This window comes from Brachycentrus maculatus, unplaced genomic scaffold (genome assembly GCF_059751285.1).
Source record: "Brachycentrus maculatus isolate JH-2025_06_01 unplaced genomic scaffold, ASM5975128v1 h1tg000837l, whole genome shotgun sequence".
Taxonomy (NCBI): domain Eukaryota; kingdom Metazoa; phylum Arthropoda; class Insecta; order Trichoptera; family Brachycentridae; genus Brachycentrus; species Brachycentrus maculatus.
The window spans coordinates 118,997-140,187 of NW_028281564.1; the positions used below are offsets into that span (position 1 = coordinate 118,997).

The 21,191-nt window shown below is 29.1% G+C and overlaps 2 protein-coding genes across 6 annotated transcripts in view; one reads left to right on the forward strand and one right to left on the reverse strand.

The window, feature by feature from the left end:
• Positions 1–9,476, forward strand: part of LOC148300095 (NPC intracellular cholesterol transporter 1-like) — a 32,940-nt gene extending 23,464 nt beyond the window's left edge. For 2 of the 4 annotated variants that reach the window (XM_088275290.1, XM_088275293.1), the window contains one exon: positions 8,391–9,476. In XM_088275290.1, the coding sequence (XP_088131416.1) occupies positions 8,391–8,539 (149 nt within the window). In that variant the 3' untranslated portion in view covers positions 8,540–9,476. Of the gene's footprint in view, positions 1–2,482; positions 2,750–8,390 lie in introns of those variants that run through there. The other 2 variants (XM_088275292.1, XM_088275291.1) reach the window with 2 other exon arrangements.
• A 3,444-nt stretch (positions 9,477–12,920) lies between these two features.
• On the reverse strand, positions 12,921–20,470 carry LOC148300096 (sarcoplasmic calcium-binding protein 1-like). 2 transcript variants are annotated; one of them, XM_088275294.1, is made up of 4 exons: positions 20,264–20,470; positions 15,059–15,225; positions 13,975–14,208; positions 12,921–13,274 (listed from the first exon to the last, which is right to left on the reverse strand). In XM_088275294.1, exons 1-4 carry the CDS (start codon positions 20,313–20,315, stop codon positions 13,143–13,145), a joined length of 585 nt encoding a protein of 194 aa, XP_088131420.1. In that variant the 5' UTR covers positions 20,316–20,470; the 3' UTR covers positions 12,921–13,142. The 2 variants fall into 2 exon arrangements, with proteins under 2 accessions (XP_088131420.1, XP_088131421.1); XM_088275295.1 differs by lacking the exon at positions 20,264–20,470 and adding an exon at positions 15,301–15,431.
• Between the last annotated feature and the right edge of the window lie 721 nt (positions 20,471–21,191).

Sequence of the window (21,191 nt, forward strand, 5' to 3'; positions counted from 1 at the left end):
GTATCGAGTTTTATAATAAGCATGATGGTGGGGGTTGAATGAAGATTTTCAGCTACTTTTTTTTAATTTGACCGATATGAAAATCTACCTTTTATGTATTTGTATTTGAACTAAGTGAAAATCATATGATAATGATGCCAAAGTTTTGAAACTGCATTTTCCAGTTTTGGTCTCAACAGTATGGTAAATGAAGGAAATGAAAAAATTAAAAGTTGTTTGAATTTTAAAATTTCTTTATTCTATTTTGTCTTTTCTGTTGTAAAATTGAATGATAAATTATATCGCTCAGATAAATGCGCTTTAAGAATACATAGGTATATCAGATACATAAAAATACAAGGTACATATTATAATACAAGACTGATGTATCAGTAGATAGAATAATCACGGAATGCTCACCGATTATCGGTTGGACGTATGAAAATACACTGTATTATAATATAAAGCTACTACATATTTACATAGTACATACCAGTGGATAGAATAGACTAATGGGTGCTGGCAGGTAATCTACAATATAAGCTCTAAATATGGAAATATTGGATGATAAAGATTGCTTAAACTTCAACTTTTCTTAGGCATTTGACACAAACTGACAAAAAGTACAAAATTTAGAATAATCATTTGGAATATATAATAATCTATCTGACTATTCATATGGAGGAATGGTGTGATATTACTGAATCCGCATATAGTGTATTTTTCTCATTATCATTAACTTCTTTATATTGTAATAATTTATGGTACATATGCATCTCCGTATATGAAATCAATAATGCAATTCTTTTATCATATACATTTTTACAACTTGTATGTTTTTAAGTTAGTAATTTGCTAATATATATATCTACTTGTTTTAAAAATACAACTGTGTGGCCCGTGAACCCGCTGGCAAGTAACATTTGAATCGCAAAAATAGAATGCACTGTTTCTCTTAACTGTCTATTGGCGATTTTTTAGTTGAGCTAACTTAATAAGGAATACTTAATGCAATCTATTTTTTGCAATCAAAAAGTTTCTTGGAAATAGTTGCTAGTAAGCCCTGGGTTTAACTCAATATTTTTTATTAAACTCAAATAATATACGTATATATGTATATCTCTCTACTTTGATCAAAAATCTACTATTTTACTTGAATAAAATCATTAGATTGTTTAAATTTCATTACAAAAATGTCTACACAATATTATCACAGAAATTTTTTAACAAAATTGTTTATTCTATCTCATTTAAAATAATTATTTAATATGAACACCTTGCATAGTAATATTTTTGGTGTTGGTTATACTAATTTTTCCCAAAAAAATTAATAATTCTTTAAAAAATAAATATATATATATTATTACTTTTTTTATTATTTAAGTATTACCATATTTTTTTGGACTATAAGACGCACTTTCATAGGGCTAAAATCTCTCAAAAATAAATTGGGGATTAACCGAAATTCCCACAGAAAATAAATCACAAATCTCCGCAAAATGAATCAGGAATCCTCCCGGGAAGGTCAATATTAGTTAGTGTAATAGTTTATTTTATAATTTATTTTTCAATTGTTATAAACCTAGAAATTTCGGAGTTCATTTATGGTCCGATGCGTCTTATCGTCCGGAAAATAAAATAACTTATATATCAACATGAAGTCTTGACCTAGTATGTAATGGGTAATTAATTTTAAGAAAAATATATTTTGAACAATATCAAATCATTTCATGTGAACGATCAGTAAGTTCCATGTTTCATGAGGTTTTTAACATCTTTTAACATGTGTGTACAGTTCACACTTTCACAGACACTTGAAAATATATGTGATATTTATTGTCCCTAAAAAGAAGATAAAATGATTAATCAGATGGTATTAATTCGAGTATGTTATATCTGCTATTGCAGAAGGTACCCTAAAATATTAATCTGATACTTTATTTTACTACACAATAAAAAATTATAATTATTTTATGTGTCATGTGCACCAGTGAGATCATCTGTCTCTCTTTATTATATTTCATTTGTATAATTTTTTTGAAATTTCATTATCTATTTTATATTAATAATGTGTTTTATTTTTGTAAACAAAATATGGCTGAGTATTGGTAAAATATTTCACCCGTTGTTTAGTCAGGCCAAAATAAACAGTAATTTTTTTTTAATTTAAAACAAATTTTTGCTGTTTTAATTATTTGTGATTTTTAAAATGGAGAATTAAGCAAATCCAATTGACATTTTTTTCTTTTCGGCTTTATAAATTTTTGATTTTTTAATTTGAAAAACCGGAACATTTTGAAATGCTTAACTTTTTACTCACTAACAATTATTGATAGCATTAAACAAAGTATTTAATATCATAAAAGGTGATGATTGTTTTGTGAACATATTGGCTATTTACGAGCTAGCTGAGTGAAGTATAATTATGTACATGGATCATGCCAAAATGGGTGTTGTATGCAAAGTCAAGTGTAGAGATAAGGCATCGTGTTGAATTCCGCAGGTTCCCCCATGAATAAAGAGAAGCTCGCCAAGCACCGAAGGGCCATGGCTCAGGACGGCATCCAGGAGACTTCGCTGAGCAGAGTAAGGACTCGGGGAGGGGGGCACCAGCAGTCCCTTCTTGGCTGACTGCCTGTTTAGCTGACTAACCAACCTTCACTGCCTTCTCCTTCTTCACCCCAACCTTTGCTTGGTTTAATCTATCACCTCACTACCAATAATATATGTTTGTATATCATTCGGCTTGCGATAATTATTTCATTTAGAGTCATTTTACCAAGAGGCATCAATGATTGCCTGTATTTTTATACATTCTTCATATTAATATCTCTTTAGTATTCAATTAAATTTATATAATAATAGAAAACTTTTTACAATTATCCAAAGCCATTTTTTGTTTATATATATATATATATATATATATATATATATATATATATATATATATATATATATATATATATATATATATATGTATGTATAATATATTTGTACCACCAGTATATTTGAATATTGGGCTCATATTGAAGAAATTATTTAAAAAATAAAGTTATATTTTCCAAAAAAAAGGAAAGCGGTAATTTAGAATGCGCAGACATCTCTCTGTTTTTAAAACACTTTGTACATTTAAATATGAATTTTCTCACCGTCTTCCCAGAAAAGTATAAAATACAATTATGTACATTATTATACTATTCACAGTTATATAAAATATGCATTCTTTGTATATCTGTGACAAAATTTCTTACGAGATTTGTATATTTGTACTAAATGAATTATTTTGGGTCAAATACAAGACAAGTGTCTGAAGATATATCATTGTTATTTATAGAATTGCACTGAGTAATTCTTCTTAGTTACAAGTTATTATAGAGTTGAACTGTTCTGGTCATTGTACTGTTTTATGGAGTTTTCATCAGTTTAGTTTTGAATCATTTCTTTACTGTGAATCCAATAGTGTTTTGTATCTCAGAAACTATAAAAATTATGAATAAGTCATTAGAAACATATTTTTGACATAAATTAACTAGTAAAAATCAGTAGTATTTTGTTCACTTCAATACGGATATATTTGAAAGCAAAAAACCATTTATACATTAAATTATGTATATTTATTTTAACTGTATTATGTTTCATGTTAGGCATCGTTTTTTTAAGAACTAACATAAAACTTATTTGGAACTAAAATGATTTCGAGAAAATGCGTTTGATATATATTTTCTCTTAAATGTATCGGTGATAATTAGTGAAATATTGTTTCCTTGAAGTAGGTAGTATAATTTATTTTTAATATATTCAGTAGACAACCAGATAATATTTAAGTTATAACCTATGTATCAAACATATGTTTTCGATCAAATAACCACATTTTAATAGTAAAATTCGACTGAATATACACAAAACATTATTTTACTTCTTAATATTAAATTTAAAATATAAATTGCAATTTAAGTATTTTTAGTGTGGCTCATATTCCAAAAAAATGTATTTTTTAAATTGAAAAGAAATATATTTCCGCTCTAAATACTAGTTCACATTATGTCTTTAAAAGATTGACATAAATTACAAGTTTTCCGATAACCAAAGTGTAAAATCGATCCCGCTAACTCCATGTTTGTGAATTTCTCTTGTATATATTGAACACATGTTTTGGAATAGACTTCTATAATACACATTACACTTCTCAGTGTTGGGTAACATAGCTGAATGGAATATACATACTAATGTACAAATGTATTTCAGTTAGTTGATTTGGTGGACACGCATCCATTTAACCCTTGTCAACAGTGGTTTTATTTTCGACTCTCACGAAAACATTCCCGTCCAATTTCAGTAATTTTATTTCAAATCTAAAATGAGTGTATGTGACGTTAGCTGTATTTATATGAATGAACAAATTATTGATTTGTCCGCTCTTTCATATGTTCTAATTGAATGACTTTGTAACTTTATGTAAACATAAACTACTCAGTTTTGTAGTTTATTTTCCTCTTTTACGTTGGTAGTTCTGAATTGTCAACTTAATCGATTCTCTCCTGTTTGAAACATGAAATCTGTTGACAGAAATGTTTTTGCTTTTGCTAGTGAACGATTGTAAATGTTTAGTGTGATGTTGTCTTACTATTTAAACTGCATGATTATTTATATGTGTGTATTATTTTGAACGTTACTTAATTGGCTGATTTCAGTTTTGTGATTTAATTTCAGTTTTTTTTTGTGTAACTAACTCTTAACATTTTATTGTATTAATTTAACCTCCAAATATCAATTGATTTCATCATTAGCATATTACACACTTTTCTCACTAAATTTTGTTTTGAAAATAAATGACATAAATAAACAATATTGTATTTTTTTGTACTAAAATAAACTATATCAAACAGGGTCCGTTATATTTTTCATACATATTTTTAAAAATGTCACTCGTCACTCTGTAATTCTAATATATTAGATTTATCAGATTTTTTATGACATACGATTGTAACTTCCACGAGGTTAAAGTAAATTACAGTATTTTTTATTTATTTATTCTTTTATTCTTTGTTTTGTATATTTTTTGTCAATAAATAATTTGATAACTATTTTTGTATCATTTGAAAACCTAACATTTCACTTATGCATGGGGTGTGACTTTTCGATAATGCATACTAATCAGATTCGCTTCATCAATATCGGGACACATTTATACAATCCACTTAACGATAACAAAACTGATTATTTTATCTCGATAATCTACTCTTTATAGTAGTGTGCAGACTAAATACGGAGATTGCTAACCATCGTATGTGATCGTGTCGGGTTGTGGTCCCGTGGTTAGTGTCGCAGACTCTTGAGTCAGAATTTCTCGCTTCGAACCCATTCTACCACAATTTAATACCTATTTCTAATAATGAGCAGCTTAGACTCCCAGAACTAGTATGTAATTGAAATATTTTTGTAAATAATAAAAACATATTTCTCTTTCATTTTATAAAAATAAATAAAAATATCTGATTTGGATTTTATTTTATAATACACTTACGATTATTTTGCCAAAGTTGTTCGCTCAGAGTTGGCAATTATCACTTTACCGGCAGCTACTCTAAACAGAGACTTAGCGTTGCAGTGTAATAATGATGAGTGGAGTTTTATAGCTAGGATTACACATCGCCCTCCTATGGTGCGTTTACCTTCCACATTGCCTTGTAGTATAATATGTACAATTTATTTTGTATTTCTCTCCCCTCATAATAGTAATCTAGCTTTGTTTTCTTTATGGTGTTTATAACTTCTCTCTCTTCCCATGCCTCTTAAAACATCTTCATTTTTAACTTTCTTAACCATGAATTTCGACCATTTTCCTATAGCGCCACATTTAATATTAATTTATCTTTTTAAATTCATTTATGTGTGATTTGATTTATAATGTCTGATGGAACCAAACACTACAGATTTTAATATGTTTGTATGTTTTTATTTTTACTAATTATGTATCGCCTTTTTCATAATTCTGCGTATATTATTATTCACTTGACAAAAATTTTAATTTTTCAAAAGTTATTTTGGATGACAACTGTTTTGCCATACGATAGCACTCAAACTGTTTAAAATAAAACAGCGTTGATTGTATACATATATCATAAATTCTATGGGTAGTAATAAAAGTAAATTCTGTTATAGCGGCATATGGATTTTTTCATACACATAGAACCACCCTGCAATAATACATTGAACTACCTCAATAAACAATATGGTAAAATCAGTTAATCAGGTACGGGAAAATCCGCAAAGGTCCATTTTTTTGCCCGTATGTGGTGCGGGCAAAGGGTCAAGTTGTAACAGCCATATAATTTTGCACGAGTAGCTATAATGGCTACCTTTAAATAACTTCGTGCTTACTTTTTTTAACTCTACAGATATTCATATAAATCAAAACTCAATCTATTCTTCTCTTGTCTCGGCCCAGGATCCATGCACAGAAGTACATTGTCTAAATGATAATATTACGCAGTCAACTGAAACAAAGAAACTATACAGGAAAAGAACAATGATTTATTTGTGTACAGCCAAAGAATTTGTTATGAAACATTTTGTACAATATAATATTGTATTAACATTACAAAGTACATCTTACTTGTTTGATATTTCTAGAAATAAATTAGTATTGATGTTATTTAGGTATAACACTTGCAGCATTGTGTCATTTTATATTGAATTTGAATGGTTATGTAAAAACAGAAACATTTTGATTAATTTTAAAACCACTATTCTCCCACTTGAGGGTCGCAGAATTGGTATATTCAGCTGTCCTTAGCAAGAAAATGCCATGTCAAAAGAGAGAAATGTTAACGGAACCACAAATACATACAAATGTGAAGAAACTGCCATTTTTGAGAAATTATTTCTCGATAACCATAATAATTATGCACTAGTAAAATTATGTATTTTTTTGGTGGTAGATGTTGTACTTGAGATGCATAAAATGTAGGAAATATGGAGATAACAAAGAAAAAAATAACCTTTTATAATTTAATAAATGTGTGAGGTTAATAAAAAATTCATTATCATTTTTCACATATCTTTTAACTTATTGACTGGCATAATATTTCCTACGCCTTTTTGGCTTCCATCCTACATACAGTAAATTTATGCAGCATGCTTGGTGTTCATTTTTTTGTATTTCGTTTTGGTTGGCCTGATTTAAATTGGTTATATTTTTGTAAAAATATTATTTTTGATAATAAAACTACTGCTGAAGAAGTGTTAATATTACTTAATTATAATTTTTAGTAATGTTACTTCATGCACGATCTAGACTTTCATTTGTTCTTGAGTGCTCCCAAAATAAGTATCCTATATCTTTACAAATATATATATATATATATATATATATATATATATATATATATATATATATATATATATATATATATATATATATATATATATATATATATATAAATATATTGCTTCAAATATACGCCTCATAGGATTTTTCAAAGGGCTCGGGAGTAAACAATGGTAATGAATAAAAATAAAAAATTGAGTTTTTGCATGTTAATAATGATATGGCCTCTAGTACATGTATGTGTTATAAGAAAATCTGTGTATACTCAATTGATCATTATTTACAAAAATACATTATTTTTTAAATGTTTAAAAATTTCAATTTTTGTGCATTCCATGTCCTCTCCATTATTTATTGCAAAGTCCCTTATTTTATTATGTTTTTTTTATGGTATAAAAAAGTTTATTGTAGAATCAAAGGTTGTCATTTTTTTATTTTATTTTTTAAAATCTAAAATGGTAAAACCAAAATTTATTTGCGCGTTTACCTAACTTACCTTTATATTTGTCTCACTGTTTTTCTACACTGTATGCTTATAGTTTGTATGACTGCGCTCATATAATTAAAGTTTAAAATGAAATAGTCAAATGTTGATCACATGACTGTAGAAACAAGCTCTATGCGTGTTGAGTAAAAAGCGGTGAAACAGATTTTGGCAAAAGTACAAATAATGTTTTAAATATTAAAATCAAAAGTTGTATATTTTATTTTTAAAAACAAAAAAATTAAATTAGTGTCGATTGTTTGGCTTCTTATGGCATTATCAAACTACTGTGACAGTTGTGTTACAATGCTCTATCAAGGTGAAAAAAATCACTATTTTTTCTTATTATTTTAAAAATAAAGTGTACAAATGACCCTAAATGGAGTTCTAGAAATTAAATGCCAAATCAATAAATAAACTTTAACTCTCTTAAACATGTAATTTCAATGTATATAACACTTGAAAATAAATTGAAATAATTATTAGCTTTCATTACTCGGGGACAAAATGATTTTGTTAACCATGTTATATTATGTCGGCGCAAAATCAGCGCTTTTCCGCAATTAGGCTGTGTTGACTTGGAGATTTTTCTCGCAGGCATAACCCGAAGTAGAGTCCAGTTGTGTGGAATGGAGTCCTCGAGAGACACTGCGAGCCTGTTGGCCCCTGGTCGGTCGCACATCTCCTACAGCAGTATAAACCAACACCCGCCACAACTGGATGAAGATATCATCGTTTGCTCCTAGATAGTATTTTCTAAAACGTGAGAGATTGTTTAGTGAATTTTATATTGAAAACTTTTTTATGAATCATCCTAGATTCTTAAGGTTATGTGTAATGTTTGTAATGTAATTGCACCGATAATAAGTTTTGTATGCGTAAGTACAGTCCCCAGTTGAAAATGTAAATTCAATATTGCATTTATTTTGTTTCATTTGAGATATTGAGTAGTCCTGACAAAGAATTGTGAAGATCAATTTGACATAAATAACTTTGAAACTTTGTAAGAGCTAAAAATAATTACACAGAAAACAATCGAGCGCTTTTATTAATTATTTTAAATTATCAACTTGCTTTCACAATACAGACAATAATAAGACTAGATATTATTTTCCTTATAAAATGTAGCTGTTTATTCACAACATAACATTACAAAAACATTACTCTTGTCCAATAAAATAAGTTTTTATTTTATTTTTATTCTCCTGATTTTCTAGCAGGAACAGGTTGTATAATTATTTTTCTTAATACTGTAAAAAGTAGGGATATAAGCTGGGTTACTTCTTTTTATTACTACCCTGTAAACTAATTTGTTAAAATGTGTAACAGATCAAAACTCTATATCTCAAAAATAAGTTTTTTGACACTGGCTATTAAAACTCCTTGGACCTTGGTACAGGTACAGTACAGATTGCATTTCAAAACTGTAAACTTATGTAATAAGTAAAATAATGTATTTTATTGTGTTTATTTATGAGAAGTTAACATATTTTGGCTGAAAATTAAAGCTTATTAATATTTGTATTTATTCAGTATTGTAAATACCTTGTGATCAATCGGAACAAGACTTGATAAAATATTCTTAATGTGTATTAAATATATAAATTTTATGTGAATACATATGTATATAATATCCCTTTATGATTTGGTTGTTAAATAAGTATAGTATATGTAAAAAAAAAAGAATGAATTACAATATTATAACTAATATTTCAATAACGTCGACACTAAGTAATATTTAAAAATGTCAACACGTTTATTGAAAAATATCTCACTCCTGTAAGATTTCACTGAACCAGAGATCCTATTGGTGCTGAATTCTATCATCCTTAATCATGTCATTGACTTTTTTATGCTATTAATTTTTTCAAAATATATTTTAAAAATACTCAATATGGTCAATTCAAATATGATTATGATCCTTCTAATAAACTTTTGATGAAAGTCATACCAGAAAAATTTGACTTTTGAGTTTTGTGAATACTGTTTCTCAGGTCTATTTTTATAACCATAAAAATACTTTGGTTGTTGGAAACCATGCGGCGTTTAATGTTTTATGACATTTATGATTTATGCATGTGTTTATTACTAGCAATTTATATTTAAAAATATTCACAAACCTATATTTTAATTGATAATACTTGGAGCTTATATTAAATTGGTGTATTTGGGTGGTTTATAATATGTTTGGGAAATGAGACAGAAAGAGTGATTTACCTTTCTTTTTTCAGTTTTTCTCTATTCAATTTCATGTACAAGCAGAAAAAATATATTATTATGTTCAGTTGTTTGGATGTAATCACTGAAACAAGTAACCAAGTGCGCAGTTTTAGAGTTTTGTAGTTATAAACATACTAATTTAGAGTTTCTTCGGTAATTCCATTTTTCATGAAACAAAGAAAAAGTATCAAAAGTCTTTACTTGAAATGTCAGCTGTTTAAGATAATCATACTTGTTCTTGAAAAACAACGGTGTTCGGGTAGGACCTATTAGGCAGTCAGCGGCCAGCAAAGTAATGAAATATCATAACATAAAGGAAAATGGACAGTTAAAACTAAAAGAAGTTGTGAAAATGTTCGAAATATCTGAAACAATGGCCCATAAGATGGGTTTTTGATAAAACGAGATAAAAATTGACAATTCTTTATTAACAAGACAGTTGACTCCGGAAATCATGTTGTGTCAAAGAAATTGTGCAGCCCATATTTGGCATCCAGTTATTGCTCAAGTTTAGATTTTTTTCACTCGATTTTTCACCACAGACTGATCATATTTCCTTCATATGATTGTCGATGTAATGGATCGCCCTAAATGTCCCAAAAAATCTAAAAATATATCTCGGAAGACACCCAGTGGAAAATTACCATTTTTCAGACAGAGATTTTTTTTACAGATTAAAATGTAACAAATATGAACATACATAGATGTTTTCTGTCTCTCTCGACAATATGATATTTAATTTTAAGTTATACATAATTTTAGTACCACAAGGCCCTGAAGAAAGTCCCTGTAAGGATAGTGGCTACAGTAGAAGGTAATATTACATGGTGTGGGCTTTAAATATGTATTGATGTTCTTTATGATTATATTAAAATGTCAAAATAAAAACGAATGATTTAGCTCTTTTTTGTCTTATTCTGCATATTTTGAAAACCACCCATTTTTGTATAGTATTTTAATAAATATATGTAATGTTTATTGTATGTAATATATATTATCTCTGCTATTATTTTGTACAAATCAGATTTTTTTATTGTAAAAATTTAATATTTACTATAATAATTGTAGATTTCAATTATTGTTTTTGGCCTGGTGATTTGAGCTAGCATTTTGTTCTCTTAATATCCCAGGGTGAGGTCTTTATACAATCCGTAATTAAATATTTTAGTAATGTCAAGATCATAGTTGTATAAATATGACAAATGATTGCTCTATAAAACTTTTTATTCAATAATTTACTTTTATTTCTACATGATTTTTTATGCTTTGGAATCTCCTATCAAAATTAATTTAAACTATTTTCAGATTTTAAATTATACCTTATTCATGGTACATGTTGTATGTATTGAGAGATATGTAAGAAGTGTTACTTCATAAACATATTTTTTTAATGACTTTTTTTATTCATTCTTGTCCAGTAACAAAACCTTAAAATTCTATAAACTAATGCGCTTTGTGCGTATAAAAAATACCCTTCATAATTCTGCTCTCATTGAAACATTTTACATGGTTATTTATTATATATTATTTCTAGACTATGTTTTTTCAAGTATTGAGCTTAATAAATAAAAATGTAGTTTTAATTATAATTATAGTGACACTTATATCTTTATTACTATTGTTATTAAGGAATTTCACCCAGAGACAGTTTTATTTGGTTTGACAACACTGATTCTTCATTGTATTTAAGCATTTTCACATATCTTTATTTATTTATTTATAAGAGAAATATTGGTGTTTTTTTTGTTTTATTATTTACAAAAATACTTTGATTTCATACTATTTTTGTGAGCCTAAGCTGCTCATTATTAAAAATATGTATCAAATTGTGGTAGAGTGGGTTCGAACCCAGAAACTCTGACTCGAGAATCCGCGACACTCACCACGGGACCACAACCCGACACGTATATTTTCAAAAATCATAATTAAATACATATAAAGTTAAACCCCTTTTTTTATTCTATTGTATATGAAATTAATAACACGGCAGTTAGTCAGTAGAGTGGCAATGTGAGAAACAGATTTTTTACAGATTTATAGAAAAAAAAGTATAAAAAATAAATAACAAATTTTTTGTCATCCGTATCTGAAGAGGCGCAATAGTATTTTGATAATGATCTAAAGCTTTAAAAAAAATCATTATTATGGAGAAATAGGTAGTTTTTCTATCAAGTTTAACCTCAAAGAGATATAATATATAGTTCTTTGAGTGTGTCTATTAATATACTTTTTTTTCTTACTCAAGGACAAAAAAGTATTATGTTTAAATATTTTAACGGAGGGAGCAGCATTCTTTATGTTATACAATATTGTTTTATTTGTCTGATAGTTAAATATACATTTGATTATTTATGCTTTCTTGATTTAATTTAGTTTTATGAAGACTGGGTACAGTGGAGTGTTTTTATTCATTTTCTTATTTAGTTTGGTGATTAGTTCATGTTGTCACTTTAAATGTATTTAGTTTTACCAATGCAAAATTAATTTTAAACTAGCATTGTGTGTTTAATAGTTTCATTCATAGTTTTGTAACATTTTCAAATGCATTTTATTTTGATGTGAATAAAAGTATCAATAAATGGTTTATTGTTTTTTTTAAATAATATAACCTTAATAATTTAATGCATCCAGGCCAACAACAAAAAAACAGCATACTAGAACAAACGACATTTCAAGTGCAGGACTATTGTAAGGAACTCTCCGAGATAGTGTTTAATTTGGGATTTATAACTTCAGTTCAGGACATCTGGTCATTTTCCCTAATGGCAATTTCTGTATGTAAGTCACACAAAAAATGGGTTTCCATATGAATGCCTCTATAAAAAATCCATGTTGGTTCAAACTTACTTGTCAGCCTGCCCCCTAACAGGCGCTAGTCGTGTACAGAAGGATAATAAGAAAGCATCATAACAATCATATATTTATTTATGTTTAATCATTTCACACGGAACCAGCTGTTGAAAACTCTCCATGTTTGTATCTGGTTGATTTCAGTATAAGTCTCAGCAACAAAATAATTTGTTAAATAGTTCACCTAAATGGAGGCTCCAACAAATCGAGAAGAGCTTAGACAAAGGGATAGTATAATTTATTTGGTTTTTATCATAAATGGAAACTTAAGGAAAAGACCTAATAATCTGCGACTTCAATGGGCCCAAATAAGTATTTGGCGGGATTTTCATCTCTTTGGTCTCCTAAAAATTGAGCAAATAGTTCTTGGTATCTATCTAATGTCAAGCCTCCCCTTTTTTTATCACCATCCTGAAAAAATAATACATATAAAAAAATGTTGAAAAAATATGTATTTTATATATTGTAATTGGTTTTTAGGATATCATCCCAATGTATGTCAATACTGTAAATAGCCTTGCAGTGGCTGTTTTAATTACAATTTAATTGTTTTTTCATTAACCTGATAAAAAAATTAATTTAAACATACATTTTAGTTTGCCAATAAGTATAAAGAGTGACATATTACAGCAGTTGTACATATAAATATAAATGGGTACCGTAGAACGGGGCTACTTGAACTTTGATGTGTTACTTAAGCCCAGTACAAAAAAAAATATTTAGATTGTGCTATCGATCAATAAGTGTCACCTGTCAGGGAAACAATTAATCATGTCGATACGTTAATTATTGTAGACCAAATACAGATTTAATTTTTTTTGTACTGGGCTCAAGAAACGCATCAAAGTTCAAGTAGCCCCGCCCCGTTGTACGGTATCTTTGGCTATCATTAAGAAATTAATTTTAATGCCTCATACAAGTCATTCAAAATAATGTTTTGCATAGCTAATTTTAAAAAAGCGGAGATTAATAATAATGTAATGACATATTTATTTAACATCTCACATGGAAGAAATTTTCTCTTTACTCCAGGCAAGAACTATTCCAAATCATTATTATTCTTATTGATTTTAATTTTTTATTTTTTTTTTCAATTGAAAAGAATACTCACATTTAATAAATTATAATATGCATCATTGATGACGCTGATGTCATCTACAGGCATTCTTTGAACGCAATCGTATCTAAATTCTTCAATGTCTAGAACACCATCTTGGTTTAGATCAATTAATCGAAAATTAGATTCAATAAATGCCCTCAGTGCTTGAGGAAAGTCTTCGTACTTCTTCCCCACACAACAATTTTGAACAGCTATTTTGAACTCTTCTACGGTAATTTTTCCATCCTAGAAATGAAATACAAAATAACATACAAGACAAAAGAGAGTAATAAAATTGTGGAAATATTACATGTATTAATCTTTCAATTTTATTGTAATATGTGTAAGTGGGTTGCTAACAGCCTGAACATGTCACCATAATGGAGAATGGTATCTCAATGACTTCGATCATATCCTTATATTCAGACGAAATATAGTTAATTAGTTTTTCAAGCGAATTGTGTACAGTATATAAAATGGAAAGTAAAATTTAGAAATCATGAATGTTTCTGAAAATAATATAACTGTGAAGTGTAATTAGGAAAGAATTCTATAAAAATTTTACTTCGGTTAACTTAGTTGAGGACCCAAAACATCACCCATTCATCAAAATGTTCCAATGGGGTTTTTAAAAAAGATGGCAACCCTACCTGTAAACATGCAATGTTTTATTTATTTTATTTATGAGTCCGCCTCCGTAGTGTAATAGTCAGCACGCTCGCCTACTGTACTGGAGGTCCCGGGTTCGATTCCCAGAGGGAGGGTCAAATAAATTACCCTTGACTGGTACCTGAAGTGGAGGGCTTATCATTTATCCTTCGTGTGTTAACAATCAAGATAACACTTCGTTCATACGATGCAGTGCCCCAATGGAGTGCGAATAAGGGTTCGATGATTGATATTTATAACATTTATTTACAAATAAAAATATACATATATTACTTTGATATGTATATTTTTTACATTTGTGTCGATCAACTCCATTGCGACAACGAATTTGGCGCAAGTTGTGACAGAACGGAGAACCTCCAATCATCAGACCACTAGTTTTATTGATTGACCAACATTTTGTACTCGTACCATGACCGGAACTGACCTTGTCAAAGTCAGCCATTTCCGCAATCTCCTCCCAGAGACTGAGCATGATGTGCTGGTAGCGCGCTAGGCGCGTCGTGCCGCAGTCCCCGCGCCCCTCCAGCACGCACGTCCGCACGGCCAGGCACTCGAAGTCATGGGCGTCCAGGTATCCATTGTTGTCGATATCTGAATATTTCTCAACATATTATTATGTATCTCGCAACTTTCTATAAGCATTCTGCTCGATTTCGGTAAACCCACCCAAAAACATATAGCGATTTTGTGTAGCATTTCAACTTTAAGACCAGGGCTTTTTTTCCATGTAAGGGCGCTTGTGCGATACATGGAATTTTACTGTCCGGCAGTCCGGTTAGCGTGATAAAACGGATGATTGGCTTGTGCTTTTGGCCGTCTTTCTTCGGATCGGTGCGTGATCACGATGCGAGTAAATTCGATCACGCTAATCTGTCGTAGTGACTTTTATTTTTAAAAAAAAACCGGACTGCCGAACGGTAAAATTGCGCTCCGGTGGAACGGCGTCCAGCACTTTTTTTCACTGATATTTTTATTTGTTAAATTTTCAAAATCAATTTGACGAAACAATGTTTGTGCTTACGTAATTACAATCTATATTTATATATATTTTTTATATAAAGCCTTGTAAAAGACATACTACATTTTTAATGTTTTGAAATTTGTTTACATATGGTAAAAATTCGTTAATTAAATAAAACTATTGTATTCAACATTTTGAATGTGTCGAAATACTTTTTATTATTATTGTAGTTATTTTTTAAATAAAAAAAAATTAAGATGACATTTGATGAAATTCGTATTTTGCTACAATTTGGAATACTGGTCCCTCCAATCAAAACATTCAATAATTCAAAAAAATATTTCGACTTATTTCGTTTTTCCGAAAAGCCCGCCAATGTACTTATTTATTTTCTGTACATGAAGTTTAAATAAAAATAGATAAATAAATAAAATAAATAATAGTTTTTTAGAATATATTATGCAAAGAAAAGTTTTTTTTTAACTTTACACTTCAATAACTCTTCTTTTCAAAACCATTTAATTATTTCGAAGAAAAACTCACTTTTTCACTGCAAATTCATTTCTATACGAATTCTCAGTTAGTATATTTTTTATGATTCAAAAGCTAAATAAATATTCATACCTTGGGCTTGGTAGAAAAGAGAACCCAAACCATTATTTACTATTTTAATTTTAGTTATCATTATCTTGAGGATTATAACTTCTGGAAAACAGTGTTGCTCAATAGTGATTTTCAATGCACAAGATATCAACTCAGTAAAAGCAAGATACACATTTTACTTAATTTTATTTTTTGATTATTTTGTTTATATTTACTACCTCTCGTGCAAAATTATAAATACACATGTAGAATATACATAAAGGTACATTTTTAGTTTATTACACATTCGTAATGTACCTACTTAAGTATCTGTATGTATTTTTATCCATATAATCCATCATAATTGAAGGGAGTTTTTTTTTAATTTTCAATATCACAATAATTCATTCTGTAAAGTATCCACGCCTACGCTGTCGCTGCAAGAATGACAGTGAAATATTTTTCATGAGCTACATGCTCATTTCAATTGATTACTAAAAATATCTAATCTTTGATAAAAAAAACTTTTCTTCTTTGAGTGTTAAATAGTATAATATAATATAATAATAAATAATATATTATAACACACAGGCGCGCGCGCACACACCATTGGGATCTGGGATGATTGAGATGAGAAATGAGAAGAAATTCTTCTAATGACCGATTATAAAAGTGCGGGACAAAAACTCCTGCGAAATCATGCCGTTTTCGAGGAAAAATATAATGCGAATAGCTGTTATTATTTTTATTGTTTATTCCCTTCCATTCACAAATTATAAATGGAAAGGAATCAACGTGTTCTATCCTTAAAATTCATTACTTTTGGAAATGTGATTTTCTCTAACTATACTGATGATGCCTGATATTGTTTAAATCGTTTTCTAAATAAATTATTTTCGTTTTTAACTTAAATTTAAAATTTCCAATAAAGAATAACCAGCAGTCTTGCGGAACTTCTTATACAGAGCCTTGTCTGTAGGTATGAAAGAAATAATAGCAACGGAACGTATTTATGTAATCTACATTAATCTCAGCAACATTCTCTAATACAATTTAAAATAACGATAGTATCCCATTATACACTTTCAAAAACAAGAAAATCATTTTTCTTATCTAATTTATATCTTTGTTTTCTTGTACAGCTTTCAATCCACTCATTAAAAAATCTAATACAATACAAGACAAGCAGATTAATTTAAAAACGAGCTACACCCTCAAATATATTTATAATACGAGTGACTGTTTTTCGTTGGCACTGACAAGAAATTGAAAAAGCGAAATTTCGTTTCGATTACATTAGATTTTTTAAATACATTTACCATTACAATTGTTAGAAAAAAAAACTATTTTTCTATCTCCATATCTTCAGGTCTTGTAAAATGTTAACAGACATTGTTAAATACATAGTAAAAAATCTCATATTTTATCTTGTTAATTGGTGAAATTCAAATTTAAAAAAAAGGTGAATTGAAACTAAATCCCGCCAAAAATGGGTTTGATAACCTTTATTTTCAATTCTCGCAATTTCTTTGTCACGACTTTTTCCAATATTATTTTTTATATTGTATCTATCTTAATAACAAGATGATAGATTAAGTTACTAATGAATAAACTGACATAATAACATAAACTGACCCAATAGAAAGGTGAAGATTATTTAGTTTAGACTGTGAATCTCTTCAATCTAAGGGTATAAAAATATGCTACCTCTAGTTTAATATGAACTGGTGTTTAAAATTAAAACCAATATACAGACAACATATGTACGTAATGTGTGCAAGGTGAGACAGTAAATAAATATTTGTATTATAATAATAAAATGCATTTTAATGTGATATTACTACGATTCGACACAAGACACTTTGAATGATACCTACCTCTTTTATAATACCTCTTTTCATCCGTTTAGCATATTATCAGGGCTTTTTTTCGTTTCGGCGGAACGGCGTTCCGGCACCCTTTTTCACGAATATATTTTATCTTAATTTTCAAAATCAATTAGACAAAACAATGTTTGCGCTTACATAATTACTATCTACATTTATATTATTTGTGAAAATGATAAAATATGGCATTGAAATGAATATTTGAATATATTTTTTTAGTAAAAGCTCAACATGAAGTTAGTTCCAGGACCTTTTTTGATTAAAAAAACCCTGCGTATTATAATAAATAAACAATAAGATAGGTACCTAACAACATATCAACCATCCGTAATAAATTTCCATTAACACAATAGGTACATGGTACATGCAATTCATTTTCAAAATAATATTATTAGAAAATACATACACTACTGGCGGGACTTGGCCGTTAACCTTTGTTCGGTGTCATGCGATGATGCTACACAGACGCATTGAGTCACAACTCAAACTTCCTTGCTGTCCTCCCACATCTCATACATACATACAAATGCCATACCCACGTTAAATTTATTTTCGTGGAAAGTCGTCCGAATTTAAAATAAATATATATTTTTTGAAACAAAAATGATAATTTTAGAATATTGATTTTGTTTCTATTTCTATTAAATCTAAAATCTTTTCACAATCGATATAGTTATATATAGTTATATAAAATTTATTTTTATAACCGTTGCTGGGTTATAAAATATTTTTTATATTATAAGATGTTTTCATAAGTTTAACGAAAAAAAAATGAAAATGATTTACGAAAAAATAGTAAAAAAAAATTGGTTCGAATATTTTTTATTCCGTAGTTACGTGTAATTTTGCTTTTCCTTATGTTACACGATGTCATACCACAGGCATATTCAATGCAATGCGTTGTTTAAAACGCACACATAGGTCGGCTGTCCAAATTTAAAACACAGTAAGGGACATTTTTTTGTAGTAAGTTTATTTTTGCATTTTTGGACTAAGTAGAGTCTACTTAGTCCATAAATGCAAAAAAAAACTACTACAAAAAAATGTCCCTTACTGTGTTTTAAATTTGGAGAGCCGAGGTGCCTGAGTCATAGAAAATAAAATTTAGGTAATCAGTCTATTTATCGTTAATATAATAAATTATATAAATAAATTATTTTGATTTAGAGAGGGTTAAACATAAATCCACGACAGGATTAAACGTACGATCGCCATCATTAGATGTTTGTCAAAAGGATATACCCAATAAGAAATTTACATATTCAATTTACATTGTATCCCTGATATTTAACTTTTCCTTTGGTTTTGGGAATTAGGGTTTTGGTTTTGAATCTATTTTTGTTCCTTATAATAAAATATCATTTACAAGTGGAAAATGGGTTTAAGATAAGCGTTCCACAAATATTTACTGCGAGTAAATATTTGTTTTTCGTCCGCCCACTTGGTGTAATGGTTAGCGTGTTTAGCTACCGTGTTGGAGGTCCCGGGTTCGATTCCCAGGAGGGTGAAAATTAATATTAGTGATTTTACACTCGAATATTTATTTAATATTACCCTGGACTAGTCCCTGAAGCGCAGGAGTGAAAAATTTGCCTTCATGTAAGTAACGATCAAGATAACACTGCGTCAATACGATACAGTGTCCTATACACCATTGGGTATATTTGATGTTGTACTTTATATTTCAATCAAAGCTATAAATTTTTTATCATTGCAATATAATTATTTTAACTTGTTTTCCAGTTACATATGTTATTTCTTACAATATTCTGTAATATTAAATAATTTATGACAAGTTAATTACTGGAAACTTTAAAGCACATTCACTGGAATTAGTCAATGCGCGGAAAGAGCTAAGAATGTATTATTTTATTAAAAATGTGCCCCTGGTTTGTTCAAATATAATTATATTCTCATTTATTATTTTGTGAAATTAATCCATTAACAAGATTAAATTAATGAATTTCACCGAATGAAAGTCATTAATTATTTCTGAAATTCAATTAGTTTTATTTTTTGTTTAAGTTTTATTTCTTGCGTCTTTCACGAAATCAATAGATTTTTTTAAACAATAATATTCACGTGAAACATTATTCCTTTGCTAAGGATTGTAACTAGAAAACTGAACCAGTTCTTCGATAAACACTGATGGACAACACACCGAACACATGCAGTGATAGTAATTCGAGTTATTCCATACCGTAAAGAAATCTGACAACAAATGCCACACGGTTGCCCCAGCTATAAGCCATTTCCCGCCTTCGATTGACCAAAACACCAGTTGTTTAGCTGTGGTCCGCCGCAGTGTATTGTCTGCTGTAATCGGTGATCGGGTCGCGATTAAGTCACACTCCTGAAATAAAGCAGATGGACCACACTGACCCGGTTCGAAGCTCTCTGGGACACTGTTCCAAATGCTCGCCGATATATCTCTTTGTCTACTGATCGTGGGATAATTTAAGAATAATACGCAAACGTTTCTAGATGCCAATATCGCAATCGGAACAGCTTTATTCTTGCATTCCTTACGTACATTGAATCTTCCTGTTACATTTAAATAGATTTTATCGAGCGAATGTCAATAATGTTCGGTCAAGGTCGCGGTTGGCAATAAAATTAACATTCTACAAAATTCGATCATACTTTATTATTCTTCTCCCAGTCGTGACCCTTGTCGAAGCAATGACTCTTCTCCAGTTATCCCTTGACTTCGCTGCACGTAGCGCTTTAATCACCGAGGTGCTGCTGCTGCCTTAACTTAATCTTTAGGTAGATATTGCAATATACCTACCTAATTCCTGTTCATATGGCATATGCATGTCTTAGACCCTTTATTAGGGAATATTTTGGAATACCTTCAGATAACAATACATTTAATACTCGAGGAAGCCAGGTTCGGCGCTAGCATTTTTAGGAATCGCATAGCGAGATTTTAGAGCGCTCCCTTTTTGATAAAAATTACTGAAATGATTTCTTAACCAAGTTTTAAAAATAAATATGTCTTTGAAAATCCAAAAGTCTAATTGGCCTGCCACTTTGGAATAAATTAAGCCAAAAAATACTAAATGGATTTTTACTAACTTGATGTAAAAGTAAAACTTTTTGTAAAAGCCGAAACAATAGTTAGG